The 21,795-nt window shown below is 38.4% G+C and overlaps 1 protein-coding gene and 1 pseudogene across 3 annotated transcripts; one reads left to right on the forward strand and one right to left on the reverse strand.

Moving 5' to 3' along the window:
- Positions 1-5,767: 5,767 nt before the first annotated feature.
- Positions 5,768-9,643, forward strand: LOC148845644 (putative splicing factor 3A subunit 1). Of its 2 annotated transcripts, XM_088955771.1 has the most exons (4): positions 5,913-6,263; positions 6,363-6,404; positions 6,797-9,102; positions 9,232-9,643. In XM_088955771.1, the coding sequence occupies exons 3-4, from the start codon at positions 6,937-6,939 to the stop codon at positions 9,499-9,501; spliced, it is 2,436 nt and encodes an 811-aa protein (XP_088811897.1). In that variant the 5' UTR covers positions 5,913-6,263; positions 6,363-6,404; positions 6,797-6,936; the 3' UTR covers positions 9,502-9,643. The 2 variants fall into 2 exon arrangements, with proteins under 2 accessions (XP_088811896.1, XP_088811897.1); XM_088955770.1 differs by lacking the exon at positions 6,363-6,404 and having other exon boundaries at positions 5,768-6,263.
- Positions 9,644-17,366: 7,723 nt separating this feature from the next.
- LOC148845645 (uncharacterized) lies at positions 17,367-21,327 on the reverse strand (annotated as a pseudogene). The gene is made up of 3 exons (XR_016102522.1): positions 21,301-21,327; positions 18,316-18,608; positions 17,367-18,155 (listed from the first exon to the last, which is right to left on the reverse strand). The product of XR_016102522.1 is annotated as an uncharacterized LOC148845645 (transcript).
- Positions 21,328-21,795: the final 468 nt, after the last annotated feature.

Consider the following 21,795-nt stretch of genomic DNA (forward strand, 5'->3'; position numbering starts at 1 on the left):
TACCTTTCCTCCTTGAGTTGGCTCTTCCTTTTTCCTCTTGTTGTCCCCATTAGTTGAGGTCTCACCTTCTCTTTTCTTCTTCTCTGGTGGAATCTCACTCTTCTAGTTCATCTCTTCCTCTGTTCCGATGAACTGGTCCGCGAGCTTGAGGAATTCAGTTACATCTTTAGGCATGCTGGCAACCACGTGCCACTTGAATTCTTTGTGTGTGATGCCTCTTTTAACTGTTGTGAGCCTCACTGCGATTTTTAGGTCAAGTATCTGCAGGCATGCATCATTGAACCTCTTGATGTAGCTGCGGATAGATTCTCTTTATCTTTGGACTATGCCGAGGAGGCTTTCCTAGGACCTCAGCCATCTCTTACTAGTAATGAAATGTGAGGTAAAGATTTGCATGAACTGCGCCCAACTCTTGATTGTCTCGGGCGCAAGGTTCCTATACCATGTGCGAGCTACTCCCTTAAAAGTTGTGGAGAAAGCAACACACTTGCAGGATTCATCTGCTCTGACCAAGTGCATTTGAGACTGAAATGAGTCTACATGGTTGTTTGGATCGAACGACCCATCATATTTGTCTAAGGGAGGTACCTTGAAATCCTTTGGCATTGGAGTGGCCAGGAGTTCGAGAGATAGAGGAGACGACACAGTAAGGAGCGGAGTGGTCTTCACGGTCCCCGAGCTCGCCTTTTCATTCCCCTTTGGCAGTTCGATGGAGTTCTAGACTACTGCTCGACGAGCTCTATGGCGTCGCCTTTGCTGCTTCCTTACCGGCTCTGTGTTGGTGCTGCTAGTCTCAGTATTATCAAGCATCATTCTCACTGGCAGCTGCTCGGACTACTGACGACGGCTGCTGCGGACTGAGGGGTCTTGTCTGGAGTCCACGACCAGAGTGCCAAACCGATTTTCTACGAGTGGAACTTCGAATTGTGAAGGCCGAGGTGAAACGGGCCTAGCGGGCTGAGTGCCTCCTAAACTGTTTACTTGCTGCAAGGTGGGAGGAGTTATCTGTCTCTCCCTCCTGCCGTGAGATGAGGCTTGACTCCCCTAAAGGTTCTGTATTTGGGAGGTCTCTCCCCGGCGAGGAGGGCGTTCATTGCGGCGGCGAGGCTTGGTTTGCTGCATAGCCAGATGTCGAGGTGGAACAGGCTGTTGATTCTGTGGCAGTGGAGGAAACTGCTGCTGGTACTGCTGTTGATAAACATGGTGCAATACTTGTTGCTGATACAATTGGAATTGTTGGACCTGCTGCATTTGAGCTTGCATAGCTCGCATGCAGTGTACCAGATCTTCAAGTTAGTTATGTCCGGCCACCGGGTGAACAGACGGCTCGGCAAAGGTTGCACTTACTGTGGAGGGGAGTGGTGTGTTCACTGGTGCCGTGATCTGGGGCACGTTCAGAGTAGGGACCCCATCCACAGAGAGAGGTATGGTGAACTGACCGATACATACCGTTGGGACTTGAGGTTGGCCCCCGGAGGTGTTCATATCAGCGTTGCGTCTGGCGTTGCTGGAGGAAGTCATAGAAACTTGGGTAAGAATGCTTGGTGGAAAGAGGCTTTTTGTAGCGCTTCCCACAGACGACGCCAATTGATCCTGTGCAATTTGGCTGCTCCTAACTGGCAATGAAGTGGATTCTAGTTGACGGTGGAGGCAGTTGATCTGCAAGGAAAATCAAAGAACCCAGGGGTATTAACCTGACGAGGTCGCTCCGATGCTTAAGTCAGTACTTAGCGAGCTGATAGAAATTCAGAATGTGAAAGCTAGAAGGCAAAGATTACATGGACCTTTCGGCCCCAAGAGGGAGGCCTTTATATAATGGAGTCCTCACGGGCTCTTCGGAGTAGTTCCGTGATCTTTGCCATGATAGAGTTCGTTTCTGCGTTATCTGGAAATAACGTTATTAAGTTGATAAGGCTAATCACTTCCGCCCGAATCGGACAGGGAGATAGTGCTTAGTTGTCACGATACACGATCCCGTAGAATTCAGGGACCGTTAGAGTGATTATCGGGTTTATGTTGAGGGTAGATCGGTGTACATGAGCTGGTCTCTACCTCGAATTGATGTTCTCGAGCTAAGAGTCATATACCCCGAACTGAATTATAAACTCATGCCGCGACTTGGTGCCGAGGTGCCCTTAGCTTGGGATGAGTGCTCTTAGCTCGGGATGATTTCAGTTCGAAGGATCCCTAGCTCGGGGTAGTGAAATACTACCTTGAAGCGAGCTGGCTATGCTGAGTTGTCGCCCATGTGGAGTCACGTACACATGTCCCCTTATTACGAGGTTGGGCCAAATCACCCTCCATCAGATGTAAAACTTTACGTTTAGGTTTTACATTGACTATCAACGTAAACCCCACTTCATCCAAACATACGCAAAATTAAACCGAAGTGGAGTTTTACGTCGATCATAATTACACTCTCTTTCCAAACGCTGACAAAATTGAATCGGTGTTAAAAAAAAAACAGTAACTAGTTGAATGCGTCAAATTGATGAACGGTTGAATAAAAATTGTTCAAAGTATATACATTCGATTCTCAATAATATTTCATCGGATCAATACTTTTCTCAAAAATATTTCAATTCTAAATTAAAGTTTTTTACTTAAAACATATGTATACCCATTCTCAGAAAAAAAAAAGAGAGTAGTATTAACTTTTTCAAATACGTGACTACCTATCAAAACAACATACCCACTTCAAAAGACATGGGGCCATATTAATAATGTGTTTTGATTCAATTTCCTAATTCAAATAAAAGTTTCATATAAAACTTTCAATGGTGTGTCCTATTCTTTCAGATAAAACATAGTCAGATACACATTAAACATAATTTATTTACTTTTTCTATTTAAGTCTAACTAAGAAACTAAAATTAAATATCATATAAATAGTAAATCTCAAACACATACAAAATGATAAATGGGTAAATTGTAGATTGGCACCCTATACTTTGAAGGTGGTCTCACTTTCGAGCTTGAACCTTCAAATGTAGCACTTTCGTATTTGAATTTACATAAATATGCATTTAAGCACAATGCCATTAAACAAATGTTACTGAGGGGTAAAATTACAAAAAGTGCCCATATTATGACTCTCTTTTTCCACAGTTCATCTTTCTTCTAACTTTGGCACTTCAGACACAAACTAACAATGGCAAAGTAAGCATCTAAAAATGTGAGACTACCCCTTATGAACAGATTAGGGTGAAGTTATTTTGCCGTTGCCGGTTTGCATCTGAAGTGCAAAGGTGGGGGAAAGATGAACAGTAAAAAAATGAGAGTTAGGACATGGGTGTTTTTGTAATTTTACCTATGATTGTAATGTTAGTTTAATGGAGTTGGAATTATACGTATATTTCTGAAAATTCGAATACTAAAGTGACACATTTGAAAGTTCAAGCCCTAAAGTGAGACTACCCCCCAACGTAGGGGTATCTTTATGTACTTTACACTAGAGAACTTTTCCTTCACACAAGTGGCATTTTATTTTCTCAAGAAACATCTTAGAAACGGATTGCTCCTACTCTAAAATGATGTGGGACCTATACTAATGTGTTTGATTCAATTTTCTAATTCAAATAAAAGATTCATTACAAAGATTTTCATTGGTGTGTCCCATTCTTTTAGATGAAATGAATTATCAATTACGAATTAAAAGCTCATTTACTTTTTTAGATAAGAACTCAAATTAAATGTACCATATAAATAATAAATCTCAAACACAAAATGATATATAAGTGTAATTGCTCTATAATTAGTACAAGGTCCCATTCTATGAATTAAAGGGAAGTCCTAAGATTAGAGAGTTTATCTTTCACACACATGGCATTCTATTTTTTTAAGAAACATTATTAAGAAATGGGTATTCCCTATTCTCAAATAGAAGCTTTCTTCTTCAAACAAGTGTCTATCCACCTTGAAAAAAAGTGAAATTTGTTAATTTCACTCTTACAAAAAAGGTTCTAATTTTAGATACATGGCTACTTACATAAAAAAAAATCCACTCTAAACTAACCTTGGACATATGGCTACCTATAAAAAGTGCAAAACCCATATCAATCTTTGCAATTTAATTTCCTAATTAAAATAAAAGACCTTTAAATTACAAATTAAACCTGATTTAACTACTTTAATTTAATAATAAATTCAAATTAGATATAATTACCAAATAAATAGTGAATTTCAAACAAAATAATATTATTACAAAAAATAAAAACATAAACAAGCAAAATGATATATATGTGTAGTTGCACCATATTTATAATTTGAACCTTGAATTCAACAATCTAGGTTAATGAATCATTGGTTAAGACAAGTCGATGAGCTTTTGTAGGTGGCATTTAGCAAGTCTTTTCATGTGATCTTTTGAGATTTGATAGGTTTGGAAGACTAAAAATTGATTTTTTTTTCTGTTTAATAACCAAAAGCTAGTAAGACCAGAAGACATGTGCACAAAAAAATGCAAAAAACCAAAAACATTGAATTTTTGAAAGTTTTAAATGTAAGTTTTCTAGCATTTCCTGGTGATAAACATCCTCTAAACATGTTTTTAAAAGCTTAGTAGATCGAGCCACTTTCCAAACAGTATTAGCCTTTAAAATCGAGACTCCAAATAGCTCAATACATCTTTTAGCCATATTGACTATTAGAAGAACTTTTTAAAAAGACTTGCCAAACAACACTTTAATATACAAGGTGTTTGGTTCTATGGGTGTTTATTCAACACTTTAATACACAGGGTGACTATTGGAAGAACTTCAGCAGTTCCCTTCTCTTGCTTTTCTGTACGCATCGATAATGGCAAAAGTGGACTTCGGTTTTTGTGCACGCTTACCGTTTGTAGAAGTTATCTTTTAAAGCTTTCACAAACAGTTAGGCACTTTTTCACTATTATGCTAATATGGTCCCTAATGGCATCTAATTGTCATAAACAATTGTAATTATTACCTTTCTTGGTTTTGCAAGCAAATAAAATATAAACGTTGAATGAAAAAACATAAACAAAACCAAACACATACATAATGAGTTCGAGGTTGACCCAAAGGTCATCAGTCTGGCCAGCCTAGCCCACTAACCAAGAGTTGGAAAGCTAGGTAGGCCATCAGGCCACTGGTTCAACCATCTGGTCCATTCGAAGTCTAACAAAGCTATTATTGTGACAATGGGTTGAGTGCCCGTTCAGGTCCCATTTGGGAGGATTGGAGCTTTAAACTGAGCTGCTTTCATTAAGCCACTTTCGAGAAGCCACTAAACAAACTTCATGGGAAAGCCAATTTTTAGGATGAATCACATCGTATTTAAGCTAGCTTTTGGGTGTTTCACCAGGGCCCACTTTTGTAAAGCCACAAAAGCTGCTTTGTGAAAACCCTCCCAAATGGACTCTCAATTAAAAGCTTAAGCCCTCCCAAACAGACCCTAAACCTTTCAAGAAGCCAAGAAGAAGGGCTTCATAGAATCATGCTACAGCTGAAGTGGCTGAAAGCCATTCAATTCAGCCACTTCAGCTGTTATGAAACGGCCCCGGAGTGTTGGGCGCTGCACCCTTCATCTGCTTCCGGGTTGTTATCCCTTTAGCTCCTTTTTTTTTTCAAACCTAAAAATTGAGTCCCTCTGAACTAAAAAAGCCTAAAATTAGAATATAGTTATCAAAATAGAGTAGCTGATAATTATAGAACCATTCATCGATCAAAAGGCCGAGGCCATAAGGACACTATTGTCATTGTAACAAATTCAGTTATTCCAAAAATTGGGGAAAATATTATATATTAAAAGCGCCAGTTTCATAAAAGGAAAGGGTAAATTAGTAACTTCACAATTTTATATTTGAGAATGTGAATTCCCCGGATAGGTCGAGCATTCGATGCCCTTGATGCCTCCGCCCATATAAAACCCTAATTGTCCGGAGAGGAGACAGGCTGAGCCAGCGATTTGGTCTTCTCTCGCTCTGTTTTTTTTTTTTGTTTTGTAGATCTCTCTCCCCGACTCCCCCCCTCTCACTCTCTCTCTCCCCTTGTTTGATCTCCTCTGCTCTTCAATCTCGAAACCGAAACCGAAACCATGGCGGATCAGCTCACAGACTATCAGATCTCCTCTGCTTTTCAAGTTTCTGCTTTCAATAACCACTTCAGCCCGCTGATTGAGAAGTGAGGATTTGAGAAGATTAGAAGAAGAAAACCCTAATCGCCGCCCGCCGTTGTGAAGGACTGACCCTTCAGGCTTGATCCTTTCTTGTGGGCGGCAAGTGTCTTAAAATTTGGAATCAGGTACCATTGCTTCTTATTTCTTCTTTCCTCCATGACCTAAAATTAACTAAGAGAATTAGGAGTCAGAATGGGTTATAAATGTTTCTATTCTTGATTCAGACAGGAGAGGATAGAAGCCTTCACCGTCGGGACATGGCAATGGTGTTCTGTTTCTAGTCTTGCTTTCTTTATTTAATGTTAAGCTTGACTGGCTTGGTTATCATTTACTGAATGAGTTGCTTTCCTTATGTAATGTTTTGTTGGTGGTAGGGATATTGGTATTTATTTCTTTTCATTACTATTACCAAATTACTATCTAGTATCCATTACATGAACCAAAGTGGAAAACCCTAATTGATCTCTTTTTGTTGCGAATCTTTAGACATGATTTTGGTCCATACTTTATATGTGTTTATCCATGTGGTGTACCTATAATTGTTAAATAATTGCTCCGTAGTTTAGATGGATTTGTAAATTGTAATGGTTTTTGTAAGGCTAACAAACTTTGTCAAGGCGGATGGTATCTGATTTTGCATATATTATATGAATTGCAGATTGCAGATATTGATCTTTTATTTGGTTGTGGAATAGAGGGTTTGGAGGAAAGTTGGTGCCTTTAAAGAGGAGAGAGGTAACAAATTCACGTGGATGATTCTGTGATCTTATCCCTTGCTGCTTGGGAAGGAAAAATAAAATGTTGGGCGCATTGCCAATCTTGCCTCTGCCGGCACCTCCTTTAGATGGAAATCTTGGTCCCCTCCCACCTTCACAAGTCCCAGATAAGACACAGAATGAGGCACCGACTGCTGATGAACAGAACAAGGCAAACTCAGCTCCTGTTTCTGTTGCCACTCACACGAGAACTATAGGGATTATCCATCCTCCTCCTGATATTAGGACTATTGTTGACAAAACTGCACAGTTTGTTGCTAAAAATGGGCCTGAATTTGAGAAAAGGATTATAGCAAATAATGCAGGTAATGCAAAGTTCAACTTCTTGAACAGCTCTGATCCTTACCATGCATATTACCAGCATCGTCTCTCAGAGTTCAGAACCCAGATTCAAGCTTCTTCCCAACAGCAACCACCTTCACAGCCTGCAGATTCAGCTGCTCCTGAAGCTGCTCCGGTAGCTCCACCTTCTGAAGGCAGTGAACCAGCTGCTAAGCCTGATCTATTGGCCCAATTTAAACCTGTACGCAAAGTGCTTGAGCCACCTGAGGCAGAGCAGTATACTGTTAGGCTTCCAGAAGGGATTACAGGTGAGGAGCTGGATATTATAAAGCTTACTGCCCAGTTTGTAGCTCGAAATGGGAAATCATTCTTGACTGGATTAACAAGTAGAGAGATTAACAACCCCCAGTTTCATTTCCTGAAGCCAACTCATAGTATGTTCATGTTCTTTACTGCACTTGCGGATGCCTATTCAAAAGTTTTGATGCCTCCAAAGGGATTGACAGAGAAGCTGAGGAATAGTGTTACCAATATGACTACTGTTCTTGAACGTTGCTTGCATCGGCTAGAGTGGGAACGGTCACAAGAACAGGCAAGGCAGAAAGCTGAAGATGAGATTGAGCAGGAGCGAATACAGATGGCAATGATTGATTGGCATGACTTTGTTGTTGTGGAGACTATAGAATTTGCAGATGATGAGGATGAGGAGTTACCCCCTCCTATGACCTTGGAGGAAGTTATAAGGAGGAGCAAGATGTCAGCCATGGAAGAGGAAGTAGAGGTTGCTGAGCCTGTTAAGGATGAAGAAATGGAAATGGATGAAGTAGAAATGCATCTTGTTGAAGAAGGAATGAAAGCTGCTAGTATTGAAGAGAATGAAGATGAGAAGAAAAAAGAAGCTAAAGCAGCTCCTGAGGAACCAGAACCACCCATGAGGATTGTGAAGAACTGGAAGAGACCTGAGGAGAGGATTCCTGCAGAAAGAGACCCAACAAAGTTTGTCATCTCTCCAATCACAGGGGAACTGGTTCCCATTAATGAGATGGCAGAACATATGCGAATTTCCCTTATTGATCCCAAGTACAAGGAGCAAAAAGAGAGGATGATGGCCAAGATTCGAGAGACAACCCTTGCTCAGGATGATGAGATATCTAGAAATATTGTAGGTCTTGCACGAACACGTCCTGATATCTTTGGGACTACGGAAGAAGAAGTTTCTAATGCTGTTAAGGCAGAGATTGAAAAGAAGAAAGAGGAACAACCAAAGCAGGTCATATGGGATGGCCATACTGGAAGCATCGGGCGTACTGCAAACCAGGCTATGTCTCAGAATCTTTCAGGAGATGATCAAAGTGATACAATTAATAACGAGTCAAGGCCCCTTCCTGGTCCTGCTGCGCCACCTCCTAAACCTGGTCTACCATCAGTTCGTCCTCTTCCTCCTCCACCTGGACTATTACTAAATATTCCTCGTCCACCAAATGCTGTCCAATATTCTGCGCCAACTAGTAGTGGGATACTTGCCCCTCCACCAAGGCCTCATGTGATCCCAATGATTCCATCAGTTAGGCCGCCTCCTATGCACATGACATCTGGAGGACAACCAATTATGGTGAGACCACCCCCTCCTCCCCCATCAGTTTCTTTGAACCCTCCCAGTATTCCTGTACCACCTCCGCCTGGGTCGCAGTTCACTCCTTTGGCTGTTCCTCGGCCTTTTGTCCCTCTTCCTATTCCACCACCTGCTATGTCTATTATCCCACCACCCCCCTTGCCGCAAGGAATGCCTCCACCGCCACCACCTGAGGAAGCTCCTCCACCACTTCCTGATGAACCGGAGCCAAAAAGGCAGAAGGTTGATGATTCTCTGCTTATTCCCGAGGACCAGTTCTTGGCTCAACATCCGGTATTTGATCTTTTTCTATTTTTTAATTGACATTGTTTAATGAGGATGATTGTTTGTTTGTTCTTCACCATTTATTTTTAAAATATCCTTGTATCTGTTTGTCTGATTGGAGTCTTACCTTTCCTGCAGGGACCTGTCCGCATTACTGTATCTGTTCCTAATATTGATGAAGGGAATCTTAAAGGGCAGCTTTTGGAGATCACCATCCAGTCTTTATCTGAAACTGTCTCCAGTCTGAAGGAGAAGATTGCAGGAGAGGTTCAGTTACCTGCAAACAAACAGAAACTGAGTGGAAGAGCTGGGTTTCTCAAGGACAACTTGTCACTTGCATATTACAACATCGGAGCAGGAGAAACACTAGCACTCTCATTAAGGGAACGTGGTGGCAGAAAGAGATAAAATCATTTCCATTGGATAGGCATGAAAAGTTGAGCTTGCAACTTTGTTGTTACAACGAAAGTTCTCCATTAGAATATTGGTGGATTATGACTTTATGATTTTGATGTTCTATCGAAAATTAAGTTTACCTTTATTTCTAGGATATCTCCTTTGTTACTATTTTATGTTCTAGGCAGTGTTTTAAGGCCTAGGAGGCGTATGCTTGTGTGTTGACGCGCAGGCCAGAGGAGAGGCATCGACACATTTGAGATGTACACCTATAAGTCGTGCTTGAGGTGTATGCTTCATGTGCCTCAGCACATCTCATAAAATGAAAAAAAAAAGAAAAAGAAAAATAGAAAGGGAAGGGAAAGAAAAGCCAAAAAAAAAAAAAGAATGAAAGTTTAGTTTTACGACATTTATTTTTTGAGTAAAGTTTATATTGAAAATCGATGTAAACCTTCCCATTGGTTTCCCTCCATTAATTCATGTGAATCATATATCAATTTTATCAATGTACATTTACATTGATTATTACACAAAAAAAGGTCTAACATTCCACTAAAATTTTAAACCCATCGATTGAGTGTTACATTGATGAACCATCCATTGAAACAAACACAGCCTAAGAATCCCTCTTATATTTTTGTTTCATTAAGGCTATGTTTGGGAGTGCTTAAAAATAAGTGTTTATTTGGACCATTAAGCACTTATTGGTATTTGGAAAATAAGTTCAAAATAAGTTTTTATTTTAAAAATAAGGGCTAATTTTTTAAGATCAAAATTTCAGCTTTTTTTAAGTGTTTATATTATTCAATTTTTTTTCTTTCAAATTATCTCTAGTTGAATTTTAAAATGCCACTTATAAAATTATCCCTAGTTGAATTTTACGAAACTACTTTTATGAAATCACTTTTATGAAGGTACTTTTAAGAAAGTTTTTTTACGACTTTTGCAAAAGTATTTTTATAAAGTGCTTTCATAAAAAATATTTTTAATAAAAGTGTTTTTATACAGATGCTTTTGTAAAGGTACTTTTATACAAATAATTATAAAAGTACTTTCATAAAAGTGCTTTTGTAAAAGTGTTTTTATAAAAGTATTTTTATAAAAATGTTTTCATAAAAGTATTTTTATAAAGTGTTTTTATAAAAGTACTTTCATAAAATTGTTTTTATAAAAGTAATTTAATAAAAGTGCTTTCCATGCAGAGCTGAGCCAAGAAAGGAACAAACTGGGCTGCTCCTTTGATAAACCAAAAGTCAATCATCTAGAAAGCCTACTAGATAAGGAGCTTAAAAGAGAGGAAATTTTGTGGGCTCAAAAATCAAGACAAAATTGGCTGAAGCTAGGATATAAAAATATAAGGTTCTTTCATCAGGCAACTTTAAGAAGAAGAGCTAGAAACAAAATTATCTCCTTAAAGGATGAATGCGGAACTTGAATGACAAGATCAGGTAAGCAATTTGCTAGTAAACCATTATGAAGAACTTTTTAATTCCTCAATGCCAGAAGATCAGGAGATTCTCAATTATGTTAAAAGGGTAGTAAACAGTGAGGACAACCTGGGACCGTAGAGGGACATAGTGGAAGAAGTAAAATAAGAACTATTTCAAATGTACCCCTACAAAGCCCCGGGACCAGATGGTTTCCCCAACTCCTTTTTTTCAAAAATACTGGGATGTGGTGGGCCCAGATTTCACAAAAGCAGTTCTAGATTTCTTCCAGACAGGGATACTTCAAAAGGAAATTAACAAAACTTTTATAACCCTAATCCCTAAGTGTAAAAGGCCTAAAGATGCAACCCAACTCCGTACCATAAGTTTATGCAACACTTTGTATAAAACCATAGCAGAGATCCTTATAAACAGACTTAAGCCTATTCTAGACAAAATAATTAGTCCAAATCAAAATGCTTTTGTTCCTGGGAGCCTGATATTTGATAATGTGTTGAACTCTCATGAATTAATTCATTTTATGAAAACCACAAAAAAAAAGCAGAAATTCATGACAGTAAAGCTGGACAAGAACAAAGCTTATGATAGGGTGAAATGGGTTTTTGACAAAAATGCTATGGAAAAGATGGGATTTGGGTTAAAATTCATAAATTGGGTGATACAAAGCATTTCTTCAACATCCTTTCAAGTCCTTGTAAATGAAAGCCCCAGTAAAACTTTCTATCCTTCTGGCTAAGACAGGGGGATCCCCTATCTTTTATTTGTTTTTAATTGTCTCTGAAGTCCTATCTCAGGCTCTGAATCATGCCCACTCTACTAGGCAACTCTTAAGATTTAAAATTAATCATAATAGTCCTGCTATTACCTTTTTCTTTTTCTTTTTTCTTTTTTTTTGCAGATGACTCCTATATTTTCTCAAGAGCAAACATTTCAGAGGGAGGAATGATAATGGAGGTCAAGAAGAACAATGGAAAGTTTCCATGCAGAAGGTGAATCTTTCTAAATCCGAACTTTTTTTTTTTCTCTCCAGGATTGCATCCAAAACTGCAAAAAATAATTACAAGAGTTATGGGTAATAAAAAAGTTGCCAATCCATCAAAGCACTTAGAACTCCCTTTTTGGTAGATCAAATAAGAGTTTGTTCAATTATCTGGGGGAGAGAATGGAAAGTAAGATAAATGGATGGAAGGTCTCATTCCTCTCTTCTACAGGGAAAGAAGTGTTGATAAAGGCAGTCCTAACTGCAATCCCCTCCTATGTAATGTCCTGTTTCTTGGTACCAAAATCCATATGTAGTCAGTTAAAGAAAAACCAAAGAGCTTTCATGTGGGGGGAAACAAAAAATCAGAAGAAAATTAGATGGGTTAGCTGGACAAAGATCTGCAAAAGTAAATCTCATGGTGGTCTTGGCTACAGAGATCCATACTTGTTTAATCTTGCTCTTCTAGCAAAATTAGCATGGAGGTTCTGCACAAAAAAAAAAAAAAAAGAAAGAAATTTATGGGTAAATTTGATAAAAGGGAAGAATTTAAATGGGAAAAGTTTCTGGAATGTGTCTGCCCCTCGAAATTGTTCTAGGGGCTTCAAGAGTTTGCTAGCAGGAAGGGACCTCATTAGAGAAGGGGCGTGCTAGTGTGTAGCAAAAGGTGAGGGTCTAGGGATTTGGGATGATCCGTGGATTCAGGAGGTTCCCCATTTCAAACCTATGGATCCAAGACCAAGAAATGTCCAAATCAAGTGGGTCAGTGATCTTATTGACCCACAAAGCAACTATGGGAAAGAAAGAATTGTTCACTCCATGTTTGACCAGGCCACTGCAAATTTAATTTGTAACAAGGACCTTCCAAGAGCTAGAGGGGAAGATAAGCTGATCTGGATGCAAGACTCAAGGAAATTTTCCTATGAAATTGGCTTACCACCTAGCAGTTAGCTTAAACAAAGATCAATGTGGAGTAAACAATCCAAATCCTATGACCCCAAACCTGTGGAAGAAGACCTGGGCCTCAAAAGTTCCTCAAAAGATTAGCATAACAGTGAAGAAAGTGCTTAGGAAGAGAAACATGTGCTAGGATTCCCTCTGCCCAATTTGCGAGAGAGAAGAGGAAAGCATCCTCCTCTTTGCCTATGACCATGCTAGAACAACATGGTTTGGAAGCCCCCCCTAGGCCTTACTGGTTTAAATCTGGCTTCTCTTAATCACTTTGATGATTGGTGAACTTGGTGCTTGCAACAGGAAAATCTATCAGTGAGTTGTCTCCTCTAATTCTTTGGTATATTTGGAATTCAAAAAACATATTTGTTTTTGAAGAAGTAAATCCTAATCCTTATATATCTTTGTTTCTTGCAAACAGGACGATGAGGGAAGCGCGGAAAGCTTCCCATCAAGAATTAATAGATTCTTTGCAGGATAAAGTAATTGGAGCTTTTGTTTTGCTATGACTGATGACAGTTTTAATAGTAATGGGTTGAATGGTTTTGGTTTCTGGATAGCGAACAATAATGGTTCTTTTTTGATGGCTTCGTGGTTTTTTGAGAATTTCATCAACTTCTCTGGTGTTAAAAAAAATAGGTTGAATCTTGAAACATAGAAGAAGAATGGAGGCCACACCTGCTTGGCTTTTTAGTTTATACAAGTTCATGAGAAGAGATTCCAAAAAGCTGAAATCTCGACTTATATGAAACGAAAAAGTATATGTATATGAAAACATGGATTTTCTTTTACCAAATTTAATGAGATTATTCAGAGAATTATATAATTTTTATTTTTGTAGAAATATCGATCACATCGGAAACATTTGCTAGCATGGGAGGCTGAGGCGAGGAGCTGGAGCCTAAGACGACAAATGTACGTACGGTGGCGTCGGAGAGGGAGTAAAAACCCTCCTTGGACTAGTCCTAGTTTGTGTGGTGTGTTTCGATTGCAAACAAAAAGTTAGGCTGCGTTTTCAAACGATGCAAATGGAGTTTTGGGTAAATTTGTACTCTGCTTCACTTTTGTTTGTTTGTGTTTGGTGTTTGGTAATACTACACTTATGCATTATTGATAAATGACAGTAATTTATATTTATATTGATAATAAGATGTAAAAGTACATTAATAAAAAAGAAGTAAATTTGTATTTAAGTGAATTTTTTGATAAAAAAAGTATATATTTTATTAGAATTCGTGTTTGCATCCATTAGTAAGAAGATAAAGTTTTCAATGCAAAATTAACTCAACTTTACAATTTATATAGACCATTTTACATTCTACATATTTGCATTGTTTTCAAACGCAGCCTAATAAGCTTTGAGCCAGATCTGCAATGACAGCCATATACTTTGTTGCAAAACATGATGGAAGATAAGAAGAAGAGGAAGAACAAGAGCAAATTGGGTTTGAATTTGAATAATTGAATTAAACCTGCAAAAAAAAAAAAAAGAGTTATAACAGAGTCGGTGTTCCAGGATCATCAAATTTCATGTAGAAGATAAGGCTCAATCCGGGGGCCAAAGAAAATCAATACGGGAACTCCTTCAGTGGGCGTTTCATGTGTCGTGGAACATAGAATAGTTTTTCGACTGAAGAAGATCATGACATAGTCTGTTGTGGAACACAGTATACTCAACCTTCTTGCCCACAAAAGGGTAATGTTAAGTTTTAAAATAGGTCATTAATGAACCATTAAGGCTAGAGCAAGTCAATTGTCAAGAAATTTAAGGGCACTTAACATTAGGGTAAAGCTAATCAATTTCCTAAACCATAGGAATACTTTAAGACATTTGCCCTAATAACCACAACAACAAAAACAACATAGTCCAAAACTTATCATTATAATTTAAATTTTGTAAATGTTTGCTTTTAAGCTATTTATTGTACACATTCAAATATTAGATTGAAGAAAATAAAGAAATCATTTAAGTGACTCAATGATCAAGTGATGCCATGGCTTTTGTAACCATGAGGTCTTGGGCTCAAATCTTCACATCCTCAATGCATTGTAGAATTTATTTTATGAAAATTTTGATTTCAAGGCTGGTTCCACCAAGGCCAACCAAGGCTGGTTCTTTGGATCGGATTGGATAGGGCAAACCCCTAGACCCTAGAATTGGCCTGTGGGGGTTGGTTCCAAGCAATGTTTTAAAAACTAGCAAGAAATGGAACCACTTTTTCTAGGTACTGGGTCAACGGTTCAATTGTCTAATCACAACAATAGTTAAAATTAAAGAAACCTAATGAGGGATAATTTGGCCCGTCCAATGATATAATGATATGGTGACACTTAGCAATCTTGGACACCTCAGCAGTCCTAGTTACCTTGGGCACCTCAGGTCACTCAACCAAGACCAGGGCCTAAGGAGCTCGCCACACTCACCGACTTGCCGAGGTGCCATGTATCCTCCTTCTAGAAACAAGCTAACTATCTCTAATCTCCCCGAGATCACAACACATGTCAATGGATCTTATCTCTACTCTATCCAAATTGGATGGGCCTGGATAAGCCTTATCAGCTTACTTAGAGTCCATCTTCGGGTGCGAAATTGACTCTAGGTTAGATGGGCCAGTGATCTCGGACACGCATTGTAAGGTCCACAGTAGCTTCCCTATATAAAGGCTTTGCCTCCAACATCACAAGGTATGGGCGATTTAGCTCTCGCATTCTATTATTCTAAAACTATCAGCTCTCTCAAACCTCCTTTGCTAAGTTAAGCATCGGAGTGCTCATACTAGGTAAAGCACCTCAGATCATTTTGATCTTCTTGCCTTGTAGCTCAACTTGGTCACGTAGCTAGTCTGACGTCCAAGCTACCTTCTAGCAGGGAGCGACCAGATCGCACACTATCACCCTTCATCGTTAGTGCATAAAAACCCTTTGTCTTTTCTATAGAAGAAAATCTCAAAATCTGGTTTCTGATAGCATTAGTTAAAATGACGAATCTCTTCAAGAAAAAAAAAAAGAAATGAAAGAAGAAGAAGATGATGAAATCCCTTTAACATTCAGCCATTGACCCCACTCTCTCTCATTTATTTCTCTTTCAAGTTGAGAAATCCCTTTAAGAGGAGGAAAGAACCCCTTTGTTGTATCTCTAGTTGTTGAGAGAGAAGAAAAGAAACAAATGTAAATGGGAGATGTAAGGACTATTCTTATAAAAGTTCTGACACCAATGCTCATTTTACATCTATTGAGAAAGATTCCACAACTTAGCTGAAGAACTTTAGAATGGAGCAAAAAAAGATGTAAATGCTCAATTTGGAAGGAGTACAAATACAAATTTGTAGAGTGTAAAACCTTATGTTTTGTATTATTTTATATGTATTTGCAGTGTACATATTTCTATTTGTACTCTTTCCCAATTAAGTTAAAGGGACATTAATTGATCTTGCGTGAGACCCTAAAGTGGTAAATTTCCTACTTGGATAACCATTTATTAAAACTTGATACAAAATAGTGGTGAAATTAATGCATTATCTTATCCATCCACCTATGCCCAAAGCCAAATCTAATCAAAACTTTCTTTTAGAAAACTCCACTATTCTCTTTCATATGCTTTGCTAATATTAATTTTAATAGCCATTACTCCACCTTTTCTCTTCAATGTTTTTGAAGAGCTTCTTCACCAACTCTTCCTCTTTCTTACTTCTTATCCTCTCTTTCTCCTCATCAGATGGTTGACTAACATTTTCTATGATTTCTTGTACAACATTTCTAATTCTGCACTGTTGAGATAGAAAAGCCCATGCTTAATTGCTTATAGAGTTGTTTGGCCAGAGTAGTCTTACCTAGATCACCCATGTCAACAATGGAGGCCACATGGAGATGCTGTTCCTCCTTGTGAACCAATCGGTTGAGCAATATCTTCATGTCTTCCTCGAATCCAACCACATCCTTTTCCATAACATGTGAATAACTCCGTCTAAATAATTGTAACTGCATCTCATTCGAATAGCTCGTCCTTCTCCTGCTTCATCTATATTTATAATTCAATAATCCCTCGACTCTCAGAGATCCTCCTAATCTTCTTGTTGATATTTTCAAATTGATTTCTGAGACTGTAGGTATCCATGCCCACTTTCACGATGCAAGAGAAGCTTTTTATATTTCCTTTCCATCGTTTTCTCCCTTGTTCTCGTGCCGCTTTTTGGTAGATGTATGCGTCAATGACGTCTTCTGCCTCATGACAAACATCTCGTAACCCAGTTGCGGATTCGTTCATCTTGTTCATGTTTTTCCTCCGCATCTGTTAAGAAGCATCGCATCCACTGAAGTTCAATTTGCAGCCCTTCAACTTGACTTCTCACTTCAGACAAGAAATTTGGTTCTTGGATAAGAAATTCACCAAGCCTTGTTACAGTGGAAACAAGAGACTCGGCCATCAGATGCTTTCTGTTCGCTTTTCCAGCTCCTCTCAATCTATCATATTCAACTATATTTTTTAAAATATTAATATATAAATGTATGTTTAAATATTGAATCGGGGATCGGGGTCCCCCTGGGGCGGGGATGAAAATTTCTCCATCCCCATCCCCGCAGGGGGGAAATCGTCCCCATCCTTGCCTCATTCGGAGAAAAACACTATTCATCTTCCCCGACCTCACGATACACGAACAGCAGCGGCGGACTTCCAAAATCCTCGCTCTCTCTCTCCCCCGATCTCTCTTCTTTCCCTTCCCCTTTCTTCTTCTCGATTTCCTCTGTTTTCCTTTCCTTGCAGGTGAAATAGAAAATTGTTGTTTTTCTGTTTCTGTTTCGGAAACGTTTCCTTCTGAACGTATACATCGATAGCCACTGTATTGCTTTCACTAAGAATATTCTCACAAGCATAAATCTGTTCCCACTGTTGCTCAAGTGTTACCTCGTAAAACATTGATCTCTTCATTTGATCTTTCGGATTATCTCCTTCTTTTATGAACATGAAAGGATTGAAAGGACTGTACCACTTCCCCACAATCACAGTCCTAGAAATCTTGGTCTCTGGTGTGAAGTCCAAATCTGGAAGATGCGCTCGAAGAGATGCATCAAGGCCTTGAGCTTCACCTAACTGGTAATGCTTTGGAGTTGAGGCATAAACCTCCCATCCTTTTCTCCTCAGGAATTGTGGAGGAATCCCATCTGGAGCTACAGATTTGGCAGTAAAACCACCTCTACTGGGGCCACAGAAACCCTGCCAAAGTGTAATCTCGAATTGTTGGTATATGTATTGATGATCCAAAGCTTTTGGTTTTACATCACTAACGCACCTACAGAAATAGCTGAAGCACAATCAAAAAGAAAAAAAAAAAGAGAGAGAGAGAGAAAAAAAAGCAGTACTGATCCAAAATGAACAAATTTAAATCCTTTAGAACCTTAAAAGAGGAAAAGAGGAAGATATGACAAGTAGTAAGGGATAAAAGGGCAAACCCTTTGTGCCTCCCGTGTGCTTTTATGACATAGTATGGATTGGAAGACAGCGGCTAGTTAAGAACTGGGATGAAGTAGGCATCATCATGGCTCTCCGAGCTGTACTCCCCAGCCCCTGTTACATGTCGGACTGTAAGCATCTTGTTCTGAAGGAATGGCAAATCTCGAAGTTTGTAGTCCTTACACAATCCGATACAACATGTATCCACAGACTCCTCATCTTGAATAACAATGTAACCCGAATTGGGTCCTTCAGGTGGAGGCAGAGAGAGGGAACCGGGAAGCTGTCTGGCCTAGTCACATACATTATGTCTTCAATCCAGTGATCTCCTTCTAACCTTTTCGGAATTGTCTCATGGGAGTACTTAGCATATATAAGAAGTAGAGGATAAGGCAATCTAGTGAATGATAGCAAATTTGACAAGTAACCCATTAGCTCCTAGCCAACGTTGGTGTCTCTGCAACTACGAAACTCAGATCATTCATCTGCAAGGAACGGAAAACAGAGGAAATCAGGAAGAAGAAAGGGGAGGAGAGAAAGGGGAAGGGGAAGAAGAGAAATCGGAGGAGAGAGAGAGAGGGAGGAGTTCGGAAGGTCCGCTGCCGCTGCAACAGCTACCGTCACTGCTGTTCATGTATCATGAGATTAGGGAAGATTAACGGTGTTTTTCTCCAAATAGTTATTATAGGGGTAGTATGGGGATTAAAAAATATTATAATGATGGATTTCAATGGAAGGGGATCTTTGTCTCACTGTCATAGTACGGTGGGGTCTTTGTCACAAAACAAAGTACAGGGGGCATAGATCCCATAGTACGGGGGTATTTGTCACAAAACAAAGTACATGGGGTCTTTGTCATAGACCCTATAGTATAGGGGGTCTTTGTAATTTATCCTTTAATTAGTTATAATGAAGGCGATGAGAATCAAGCACCAGACCACTTGGTTAAACTTCACCTTTGTGAGAGAAGAAAAACCTATTGACCTCACGCAACAGCTAGGTCAAATGGTTCCTTAAGAAGGTAATTGGATTGGAAAAAAAAAATAAAAATACTTAACCTAGGAGTGGAGCTAGGGCGGATCCATGGGAGCCATGGCCCCTCCTATGGTCCAGAAATTTACACACTCAATACAGTTTTTCTATGTAAGTTTGTTCCCTCCCTTCACTTATTTGAATAAAGAGATTTAGAAAACTAATTGGACATGGGCTTTCCTAGGCACTATTTGAAACAAAGCTTCTTTGATTTCTTTATGGACACATCTCTTTTCAGTCACTCATGATATCAGTAGAAATATGTTCTTAAGGTTGTATTTGGTTGCAATCCAAATAAATTTGCTCTGATGCAAACTATAACAGTGCAAATGATTTGAATGTAAGTTCTGACCTAATTTGTTTCAAAGTTTAGTTTATTTTGTTTGGTTGCAGTACAAATAAAGAAAAATAAGACAAGAAGCAAAAGATAGTAAAATGAGGATTTGTACTAATACAAATAAAATTGTATTACAACCAAACACAGCTTAAGTATTTTATCAATACCAGTTAGATTACTCGATTCATAAATCTTGTTCATCTCCTTAATATAAAACTTTCATAATCTCCTTTTGACCCTCTACCCATTCTTCCCTTCCAATTTTAATTCTCACTTTGTTTCTTGCCCTTCTTCTCATAGTGAAGTCATGAAAAATAATTTATATTTGTATCTCATAGTGTGTCAAGTCACTCTAAACTTTTGAGACAACATAATCGATCTCTCTAAACCACCACAGTTACCTACCAAATCCAGTAATTCATTTCTCACCCTTCCCAATCCTATAGACCTCACTGTAGAATTAAGAACCCACAGTGATTGTTGCATGACAACCACCACAACGCACTTATTAATAACTTATTATTATCTTCTTTTTAAATTATTGATATTACACAAACATCTAGGAGGACAGCCACTCTTCCCAATTTCATCCTCACAGGGATCCCAATTTACTTGTTTTACTTAGGGATTACACTTTTACCACCCTCATTAAATTCTTTTCAGCACGTTACCATGGACGTGGGTAAAAGATTAATTGCCATCAATTTTCTTTTGACCAAAAAGACTAGTAAGGGATTGAATGGTAGTGTTTTCGAAATGTCGTTGATGTAGACCAAAAAGACTGTTTGGCTTGAAAACCATCTTCGCAATTGGTTCTGTTTCATCTTTAGTTTAGTCTTTGACCAAAAACCATTGACTTAGTAAGCGACCTAATTACCTGGCGATCCAACTGTTGATTCATTCAAAACTTGGATAATGAATTTTAACCCTTTTTATTTTAATTATTTTTTATTATTTTTAATTTTTTAAAGTTGAAACGGCATATTTGTTCAAATTACTGGCCCAGAAACCAGTGGCCAAAGCGGTTCTGGTTCCGAGCCAATTCTTTAAAACCTTATTGAATGGATTGACGTGTCATGCCCATAAACATTCCTGCTGTTGCTCCCCATCAGCCAAAGTTTTTCTCATGACTCACGAGGCGGTTTTAGTCTCATGGGGGCAAGGTATTGAATGCAGAACTGGCTTCAGTCAGTGCAAAGTTTCTTCCAACAATATTTACAACCTTACATTGAGAATATCTTCCTACTTATGTGCTATATTTTAGACGGTGTGAGCATGGGATTTTACTGACCCAAGCCAAACTCATTGTATGTTAGACCTATTTAATTAGAGGGTTTAGTGACAAGGATGTTGGGACCTGATTTGAATTGTACTTGTATACCTACTTTTCCATGGTTTGACCCTGTGAGTATGACTCCTCAATACTAGGTATGCTTTACCAGGAACTTGACGATTTTCATGTCAAGTGTCTTTCAGGTAAGAGGAGTTCGCACCTCTGAGCACATGAAACGCACACTGTCCACAAGGACATATACTTGTTATTTAATGGAGATGTTACTGATGATGTACAGCTGTAGTGTTTTCGTGGCCATTATATTATTATTGTCAATCATACTTGAAACTCCACCATCTCATTCGACATCTCATTTGACTATCCTACTTTCCGAGGTAATTGTATTGGATCGATGTTGATTTTGTTATTTGCATTGGATCGGATTTTGATTTGACTTTATTTGGTCTGAGTAAAATTTGAATTTAATTATATTATAATATTTATTCGATTTATTATAAAATTTATATAGTTATTTTTAAAATTATATATATAATAAACTCAATAAATTATATTTACATTAAAAAATTAATGTAGAGTTGGATTGAATTCAAATCCGATTTGAGTCCATTTGGACTCGAATCTGAATATGAAGTCTCAAATCGAATAAGATTTTGGGTCAAATTTGGATGCGAATTTTTTAATAATCAGATTAAGATTTTATTTAACTAAATCTGTTTAATGATTTACTTTTAAGTAGCTCTTTTGGTTGTCAGCAGCTTAAACACTTGTCTTGTTTCTTTTTCTTTTTTTCAGCTATACCTTTAGCGTGAACCGTTC

The sequence above is a fragment of the Nelumbo lutea genome, chromosome 7, assembly GCF_056320005.1.
Source record: "Nelumbo lutea isolate HS-2025 chromosome 7, American lotus-T2T, whole genome shotgun sequence".
In the NCBI taxonomy this organism is placed as follows: domain Eukaryota; kingdom Viridiplantae; phylum Streptophyta; class Magnoliopsida; order Proteales; family Nelumbonaceae; genus Nelumbo; species Nelumbo lutea.

Coding starts and splice junctions, on each gene's coding strand:
- LOC148845644 (XM_088955770.1), top strand. CDS start 6,937: ATGTTGGGCGCATTGCCAATCTTGCCTCTGCCGGCACCTCCTTTAGAT. Junction 9,103..9,231: donor AGTTCTTGGCTCAACATCCG/GTATTTGATCTT, acceptor CCTTTCCTGCAG/GGACCTGTCCGCATTACTGT.